The sequence below is a fragment of the Stegostoma tigrinum genome, chromosome 34 (assembly GCF_030684315.1).
Source record: "Stegostoma tigrinum isolate sSteTig4 chromosome 34, sSteTig4.hap1, whole genome shotgun sequence".
NCBI lineage: Eukaryota > Metazoa > Chordata > Chondrichthyes > Orectolobiformes > Stegostomatidae > Stegostoma > Stegostoma tigrinum.
This window is the reverse complement of record NC_081387.1, coordinates 26990972-27000437: the sequence shown is the minus strand read 5'-3', so window position 1 is coordinate 27000437 and position 9466 is coordinate 26990972. Positions and strand designations below refer to the sequence as shown.

At 48.4% G+C, this 9466-nt stretch overlaps 3 protein-coding genes across 3 annotated transcripts; 2 read left to right on the top strand and 1 right to left on the bottom strand.

Moving 5' to 3' along the window:
* Window positions 1-203: 203 nt before the first annotated feature.
* On the top strand, window positions 204-896 carry LOC132206253 (histone H1t-like). Its single transcript, XM_059639634.1, has one exon. The coding sequence runs from the start codon at window positions 204-206 to the stop codon at window positions 894-896; it is 693 nt and encodes a 230-aa protein (XP_059495617.1).
* A 721-nt stretch (window positions 897-1617) lies between these two features.
* On the top strand, window positions 1618-3626 carry LOC132206252 (histone H1.10-like). Its single transcript, XM_059639633.1, has 2 exons — window positions 1618-1679; window positions 2987-3626. The coding sequence occupies exons 1-2, from the start codon at window positions 1618-1620 to the stop codon at window positions 3624-3626; spliced, it is 702 nt and encodes a 233-aa protein (XP_059495616.1).
* A 2164-nt stretch (window positions 3627-5790) lies between these two features.
* On the bottom strand, window positions 5791-6102 carry LOC125446419 (histone H4-like). Its single transcript, XM_048519967.2, has one exon. The coding sequence runs from the start codon at window positions 6100-6102 to the stop codon at window positions 5791-5793; it is 312 nt and encodes a 103-aa protein (XP_048375924.1).
* Window positions 6103-9466: the final 3364 nt, after the last annotated feature.

Here is a 9466-nt window from a genome sequence, read left to right as displayed (position 1 = left end):
TGGCCGGCGGCCTGAGGGCTCCGGCCCGCCCTCCTCGGTCCGCCTTGAGCCTTGAAGTAGCGGCGGCCAGCGACCGCCTCCCGCAGTCCGCAGCCGCGTCCGGGGTTGCGCCGAGTGTCTGGGGCGGGGGGCGGGGGCATCGCTGCTGCTGGGGAAACGCTGCAGCCGTCTCAGTTTCCGCTTAAAATCCCCGCCGACGCCGGATGGTGACCACCGGCGGCCCACAGCAGCGGAAGAAAAAGAAGGGGGCGGGCCGCGGCTGCGGGGGAGCCAGCAGGAAGCGGCGGCGGAAAAAGCGGCCGCAGATGCGGGCCGTGCTGCCGCCGCTGCCGCTGCCCGAGCACTTGGAGCAGGGCCGGCGGCGGAGGAGGCGCCGTAGGATGCAGGGCATCAATAAGCTGATCCTGCAGGCACTGTCGGCCCGCAAGCAGCCGGGCGGCGTGTCCCTGACCTCCCTGCGGGAGGCCCTGCTCTCCAGCGGCTACGACGTGGAGAAGAACAAGTCGCAGCTCCGCACGGCAGTCGGCGGCTTGGTCCGCAACGGCTCGTTGGTGCGGACCCGGGGCCGGGGGACCAGGGGTGGTGGGAGAGGGGAGGCAGGCGGCTGCCTGCGGCTCAGCCGGAGACAGAAGCAGCAGCTGAAGAAGCAGCAGCAAAGGCAGACGCGCACCAGGGCGAGAGGTCAGCGGGCGACCACCGCTGCCGCCGTCAAGGGGAGGAGGTCCCCGGCTGCGAGAGGCGGCAGCGGCCCCCGGCGGAAGAGGAAGTCGGGCAAGCCCACCGCCGCTACGACCACCACCCGGGCGAGGGTCAGGAAAGGAGCCGGGGAAAAGGCGACCACCGCCACCCACACAACGGTCACCTCCAGAAAAACTAGGACCAGGCGCAGAAATTAAACGTCTGCCTCGCGTTCTCCGCGAATTAGAAGACCCAGGCCACCCGTCCCTTCCAAACAGGAGCCCACACACACAAAACCAAAAGGCTCTTTTCAGAGCCACAAACCCGCCTCCGAAAAGCGGCGATGATCCTTCGGGCAGACTCCGGCGGCGGCTGAGAGACACATCCTCCCCCTTTTTAACCATCCCCAAGAACCGAAAGAACTGCGGATGCTGTGAACCAGGAACGAAAACAGAATTTGCTGGAAAAGCTCAGCAGGTCTGGCGGCATCTACGAAGGTGAAGCCATAGGAAGGCTCCATCGATCCGAGATTTCACCCACTGTTGCTGCTAGACTTGCTGGGCTTTTCCCGCTATTTTGTTTTGTTGCCCAAATTTACACAGTCCTCTAGTTTCCCTGCTTTCACTAAAAGTTTCCAGTTTATACTCCTCCCCCCTTTCCCGTACTTCTCTCATTTCTAACTGGTAAAAGTTACTGCCCCGCTGGCGTTTAGTCTCTGCTGTTGCCCGAACACTTTTGTTACATTCACCCTCACCTCAGGTTATAACCCCACACCATCTTTTCTTCCTTGCCTTTTATCCCTCCCTTCCAAACCGGACAGTGCCGAAAGGTTGCTCTTTGTTACTCGATGACCAGCGAAGGTAAATTTGTGTGTTTTAATCTATAAAATGTATGCCAGTTACAAGTATTTTTTATTGCATTCTATCACAGGCTATATCAATGGGCTACATTGACCAAGCGACTCGAGTATCCTCGCTGAAGGCTTCACCAGCATCGACAATGTAAGAGAAAGGTTCTCGTCCAAAGTGGTCGAGAGATTCCTGACTAATGATAAAGCATAGCCACATTGCAGACTTATTCATAACCGCCGAATCGAGGAAATCGTTGTCAGCTTCATAGACAGACAGACCAAGTGTGGTGTCATTAATCCCAGGTTGGAAGTTTAAGGTGGAAATCTCGTCCTAAAACCTCGTGCACTATGAAGCGGCCAAAGGAAAACCTACGGGGAGAAAGATCCTACAATTCATTTTCTGAAAAGTTTTGTAATCGAACAAACAAACAAAAACAAAAAAAAACTCTTGGGAAAGCAGTGGCATCGTTTACCAAATCCCAGGGACCTTGTTTGGCGTTTTAATGGTGAAAAAAATTCTTCGATTGACTTTTGTAGAATTGGACAGTTTACCCCCATTTGCCAGACTTGAGTCGTGCAAGCATCTTGACGATTTAACCATAGCCCCGACCCCGTCACACAAAGGCAGATAACAGAGAGGAAATAGACAAAAAAGGAAACAGAAAATGGACAGATGTACACAGGCAATAAACGCGTAAACGACGGAATAGGCAAATGGTCTAGGAGACGGGCAGATTGATAACACATGTCAGGACCCATCCAGAACATGGAAGACAGTGCAAAGATGCGCAGATTAGTGGGTTAGCCATAAGAAATGCAAAGTTCAAGAGATTGGGTGGGTCTGGATGGGACCCTTTGGCGGGTAGGTCTGGACTCGATGGACGGAATGGCCTGTTCCCACACTGTAGATTTTATGATTCTATATACAAGAGAGAGAAACGACAAGACAACGGATAATAAAGGAAAGGCACGGTCTCCGCCATCGGAGATGACAAGGGGACTCTGAGACCTGGAGTCACTGGAGCCGGAACGTTAACTCTGATTTCCATCTTCACAGATGCTGCCGGACCCGCAGGAAGCAGGTAGAAGCAGTTAGTACTAAGTGACAACTTGGTTTTTGTTTCAGGTAATAAACGGCCAAGAGGCAGACAGACAAGGGTCAGACAATTGGCGAACAGACATAACTGACAAGATGAAGCGACGATACAGACTTGCTGCTGTCGCTCCTTTCTGATATGGAGGTGCCGGTGTTGAGCTGGTTTGAACCAGGAACTCGCGTCTTCAAATAAACCTGGTGCCGTCTCATTTCCGAGAGGTGACACGAGAAGGGGGTGTGGCCTAGCGGCTACGGGCGTGGTCCAAATGAGGGGGCGCGGCCACCTCACGGTGGGTGGGGCGGAGGGGGCGGAGATTAGCCGCAAGTTGTCTCCACGCCGTCCGCTCCCTTCGCTTATATAGAACGTCGCCGCGGCGGCTCCGCCAGTTGTTGGTTGCGACGGGTGCGTTGTGGTGTTTGATGGCGGAGACTGTGCCTGTTAGAGGTGACGTCCCGGCGGCTACTGCCCCGGAATCTGCCGCAGTCCCAGCCGCCGCCGCCGCCAAGAAGAAAGCCGCTTACCGACCTCAGAAAGGTGGTGGAGGTGGCGCTACCACCGCGGCGGCAGAGCAGATTCTGGAGGCGGTGGCCGCTGCCAAGGAGCGCCAGGCGCCAGCCAAGCTCGGCGGGTCTCTGAAGAAAACCATCTCGGCCGCGGGTTACGAGCCGATGGAGAAGGGTGGCCCGGGTCGGCCCAACCCGCCGCCCGGTAGCTCTTCGGCCAACAAGGGGGGCTCGGCGAGCGAAAGCGGGCCCGGAACCTCCGCCTCCACCTTGCAGCCGGAGCAGAGGCAGCAGCAGGAGGTGAAGGAGGAAGAAGTTCAGGATCGGCCCAAGAAAAGAGCAACCAAGAGGAAAGCGGCCCCCAAAAGGGCGGCGGCGGCCAAAGGCACCAAGAAAGCGGCGGCCAAAAGCCCCCGGAAGGGGACGGCGGCCAAGGCCAGGAAAACCCCCAAGCGGGCGGCGGGGAAACGGGCGACGACGGGGAAGAAGAGAAGGTAGAAGTGCAAGGAGCAGAGACAGCTCAACACAAAAAGGCTCTTTTCAGAGCCACTCAAGTATTGTCACCAAAAGAAAAGCTACAGCCAGAGAAATAGCAAATGCAGAAGGCAGGATGAAGAGAAATTATTTAGAAGTGGCCAATAGTATCAGAAGTGACAAATATTGGTAGAAAGTATTGCAGATGCTAAACACGTGAACAGCAATGGACTCGAAGGGTCAGCTTTTTAATTTGATCAGCTCCAACCGAGCATTACCATAGTTTTCTTAACAAAACGTTCGTCTTGTTTTCGACATATCCCATAACCAAGTAGGTCTGCTGTCGACAAAGTTTAGCTCAGAAGAGGTTTCCTGGTATGTGTAAGAGGCGATGGGCACTTGAAGGAGGAGATGTGAGTAGCAGGACACTCGCACTGTTAAGCTATGCACTGCTCAGTCAAAAGTGTGTTTCAGTAATCCCTCCTGTCGATGTGGAATTTCACAGAAAAGCCAGCAAGAGGCCGATACCAGACTGGGAGCCAGGTGGTGAATATTCCCGAGTGGCCGTCGATGTATTCTTAGGGAAGAACTTTAAATGTTTCTTATATTGACCGATATTGCACTATGCCAGAAATGGTTGAAATTGCCCCATTGTAAATAGTCTAAATAAATATTTAACACCTGTTCCCTCAACAACAACCTTACCGACACTCCAAGCTCATTGAAGAACAATTTAAAGGCCCTTGCACAGTTGGTGTGACTATCGCCTTTACAACCAATTTTTACATTTGTTATTTTGTTTAGTAAATGCCTCTTGCTATGATTGTTAAGTGAGCTAACTCAGCTCATTTATTCCTTAGCATGTACTCCTTCAACATATGTCTTTTGCAGCTTTGCAGAATGTCTTCCTCTCCGACACTTCAAAAACATTCTGGATCTCATACGTTTACTACCAACTTATCATCTATACAGGATTTCTTTTCTTCTATCATAACCCCATTTGCAAAAGATAAATTAACACGTTGCTGTTATAAAAACTTTCTGACTGATTGAGCGTGCGTATTACTTTTTGAGGCAAAGCTTCTGTCTCCCTTTCTGTGACATTGGACTTCTTGTTGCTAGACTACAGCCCTTTTTCTCATTCACACTGTTTTCTACTGTATGAAACCTCATGATTTCAAAGACACTATTCAAGTGCAAGTAGGCACCATAAATCTCCAGATGCCACCCACATAATAAATTTAAAATGAAGCCAAAGGTCAGGTGAATGAATACTTTTAATTTCAAGGCTACACCGTGTGTGGCATTTCAGAGCCAGGCAATCATATCTAGCACAAAGGAAGATGGTACGAGTGTCGGTGGTCCGGCATCTGAGTTCCAGGGAGATCTCTGTAAGAATTCTTCAAGGTAGGTATTTTCTGATTGACCCATTCAGGAATGTAATTACACACATCTAGAGGTGGTGGAACTTGAATCTGGGCATCCTGGTCCAGAGGTACGGGCACTCCTGCTGCACTACAAGGGCCTAATTCTTCAGCGAAATATCCCAGGCCAAACCATTTTCACCTGCTTCATTAGTTCAATAGTTGGGATCTTCACCGACAAATGCACCATGTTTAACAGCATCCACAACTCCTCAGTTGAAACTTAACGTAAGACAACCAATTAGAGATTGGGCTACTTTAGATTTAGTGCTATGCAATGAGAAAATCTACAGAAATGTTGTAATAAATTATTTTGCACCTTCTCCAATACATCTCAAATAATACGTTGTAAGTAAAATTTGGAGCGTCTGTCGAAGATCTAACTCAGTAAGTTCTGTGACTGGCTGTGCTCTGGGGAAAGTAATTCTTAAGGTTGAGTGGCTAGGCGCAGGAGTAGGTCATCTGGTCCCTCGAGCCTGCCCCACCATTTAATAAGATCATAGCTGATCTGAAATGAAAGACAAGAAATCCTCAACTAATGCAATGATCGTGTTGACTGCACCACGTTGCCGTCAGATAAGGGAAATCGATGAGTCAATTGTATAAATCCAGTATAAAAATTCAACAATACTTATTGTTTGTAGAAACCTCCTCCCGCATAATCAAGTGACCTGTTTTAGCCGGTTCCGTGCCTTTAAAGGTATTTTGGTGGTTCTTAAAAGAACCTTTGGTTTACAAATCACATGTCCTATTAAATGCTATCTTCAACCACCGAAGCCATACAAAGTCCGCCCCTGGCGCTTCAGCGCATACACGACGTCCATGGCGGTCACGGTCTTGCGCTTGGCATGCTCCGTGTAGGTGACCGAATCCCTGATCACATTCTCCAAGAAAACCTTCAAAACCCCACGCACCTCCTCGTAGATGAGACCGGAGATACGTTTGACACCACCGCGGCGAGCGAGACGCCGAATGGCAGGTTTAGTGATTCCCTGAATATTGTCCCGCAGAACTTTGCGGTGGCGCTTCGCTCCGCCTTTTCCCAAACCCTTGCCACCTTTCCCTCTGCCCGACATTACTGACAGAGTGCGCACAAACAAGTACCGAGACGCTCTTTCTGCCCTTTCAATTATACAGTATCAGCGGACCTGGGTGAAGAACAGAAGAGGGCCGCGAGCCGCACGCATAGGTCACGTGGCCTCGCTTCCGAAGCCCGCCGTTTTCAAATGGAACCCCGGTACTGTCCGTTCCTATCTCTTCGGGATAATAAGTGTCTCGCTACCTCGTGCCTACAAGCAACATGTTTCTGGCCATTTGTTAATGAAGATCTAGCACTAAGCTGAAAACAAATTAGTCTATGCTCTACGACCTGGATTATTTTAAACCACTTAGCAAAACATGGAAAGGAAAGAAATGATTCTTGGAAAGCATAATATTACATGAAAGAATTGTTGAACATGCAAATAAAATCATAGGAATTCTATATCCTACCGAGGACAGGACTCTATTAAGATAAACTACATTTCTATTAGTCTATTATTGACTCTGGCATCAAACTCCAGCCAGAATGTTATGACAAGAAAACAGTGCATTTTCACCAATCATGGGTGTAAAATTGTTTTGCAATTGGTCAGATGTAAATGAAAGGCTTGAACTGTTATGCCTTTCAGGTGTGGTCACTGTTGCCAGATAAGGAAACAATGCAGCAATATTTATTGTACAGCAAAATTACACAACCATGTTGTCAGGCTTTGATGATGTTGGTTGGGATGAAAAATAGTTGGGGCAGAAAGAAACTCCCGGATCATTTTTAAATAACATGTTACATTTCACACTTACCTAAGTGGTTATACAGGAACTATATTTAATGTTTTTTTTCAAAAAATATGCAGAACTATATTCAGGACTTGTACCTTGTAGATGGTGGGGCAGGTTTTGGGGAGGCAGGAGGTGAGTTACTCGTTGCAGGATTCCCAACCTCTGACCTGCTCTTGTACCCGCTGTGTTTATGTGGCAAGTCCAATTCAGTTTCTGCTCAAAGGTAACCCCTGGTGGGGTATTCGTTAATGGCCATGTGATTGAATGTTAAGTGACAGTGGTTAGATTCTCTCTTGTTGGTGGTGATCATTGTATGGCATTTGTATGGCATGAACGTTACTGCCAATTGTCAGCCCCAAATTAGCAATTTAACAGGTCTTGTTGCACTTAAACATTGTCTGTTTCAGTATCTGACGAGATGCAAATAGTTTTAAATATTGTGAGATCATCGGCGAATATCTCCACTTCTGACCTTATGATGGAGGGAAGCTCATTGATGAAGCAGCTGAAGATGGTTGGGCTTTGGACACTATCCTGAAGAATTCCTGCAGAGATATCCTGGAGCTGAGATGATTGACTTTGAATAACCACGACCTTCTTCCTCTGTGTCAGGTATGACTCCACCCACCGGAGAGTTTGCCCCCTGAGGCCCATTGATTCCAGCTTTGCTTCGGCTCCTTGATGTCACAGTCAGTTGAACGCAACCTTGATGTTAGGGGCTGTCATTTTCACCTCACCTCTGGAATACAGCTCTTTTGCCCATGTTTGAACAAAGGCTGTAATGAGGGCAGAAGTTGAGTGGCCTTAGCAGGACCCAACTATGCATTACTGAGCAGGTTATGTTAGACAGCGCTGTTGGTTACACCTCCCATCACTCGACTGTTGGGTGAGAGTAGACAGATGGGGCGGTAATTGGCCTTTGTTGGATTTGTCCTACATTTTTATGTTTAAGACATAAATGGGCTGTTTTCCACATTGTTGGGTAGATACCAGTGCTGTAACTGTACTGGAACACATTTGGCTAGGGGAATGGCAAGCTCTGGAGCATGAGTCTTCAGCACTATTGCTGGAATGTTCACAGGGCCCACAGCCTTTACAGTATCTAGTGCCTCCACTCATCTTTTGATATCACATGGAGTTAATTGAATTGGATGAAAACTAATATTTGTAAAGCTGGGATCACCAGAGAAGGCCAAGAAAGATCATGCGTTTGGCAATTCTAGCTGAATATTGCTGTGAATGCTTCAGCCTTACCATTCACACTTGCATGTTGGGTTGTCATATCGTTGAGGATAGAATATTTGTGGACCTACCTCCTCCAAAGAGTTGTTTAACTTCCACACCATTCACAGAATCCACAGAATTGTTACAATACAAGAGGAGGCAATTCAGCCTTATACTTGTTATATAGCATAGTTCCAAACTCCTGTCTTCCCTCCCTCCACCCCCATTTTTCCACACCATTTCTCTTTAAATGTCCCTCCAGAATGCTTGAATTGAATCTGCCTCAATCACATTTTGAGGCCGTGCATTCCAGACCCTAACTACTGTGCAAAGGTTTTGTCTTCTTGCATCATTTGCACATCACTTTAAATCTACATTCTCTCGTTCTTTATCTTCTTTTATGAGCAATAGCAACTTCCCCCATCTACTATGTCCTGCCCACTCATGATTTAGAAAATGACAATCACATCAACTCTCTATCAAATCATGACTGGATGTGGCAAGGCTGCAGGCCTTAGATCTGATCCACTGTTTGTGGGATTGCTAACTCTGTCTATCAGTTGCAGCTTATACAAACGCACATACAAGTCGTCCTGTTTGGTGGCTGCACCAGGTTGACACCTCATCTACAGGAATGCCTGGTGCTGTTCCTGGCACACCCACCTGCACTCTCCATTGAACCAGGGTTGATCCCCTGGCTTGATGATAATGGTTGAGTGGGGAATATGCTGGGCCAAGACATTACAGATTGTGCTAGAGTACAGTTCTGTTGTTGTTGATGGCCCACAGTGCCTCATGGAAGCCCAGTTTTCTGTTGCTAGGTGTGTGTGAAGTCTGTCCCATTTAGCACGGTGATAGTGCCACACAACATCATGGAGGTTACTCTCAATGTGAAGGTGGGACTTCATCTCCACAAGGACTGTGCAGCGATCACTCTTACAGATACTGTCATGGACTGATGTCTGTGCAATGGGCAGATATGTGAGGATGAGGTCGAGTATGATTTTTCCTCCTGTTGATTCCCTCACCACCTGCTGCAGACCCAGTCTAGCAGCTATGTCCTTTAGGACCTGACCAGCTCGATCAGTATTACTGCTGTGGAGCCACTCTTTGTGGTGGACATTGTATATTGTGTGCCCTTGCCATTTGATCTTATTTGATTTTAAGCCATGAAACTGCATGATGTCCAGAGTCAATGCACCTCCACAATAGCGTCTAGGTTATTGAAGCTTCCACTTGATGTTATGAACAATGCTGTAAATATTTTTGATTAAAAACTTCATGTTTGAAACAAATGCTAGGCCATTTCAGAGAACAATTAGGAGTGAACCACATTGCTGCAGGTCTGGAGGCCAGACCACCCAAGGAATTTTCCTTACCTGAAGGACATCAATGAAT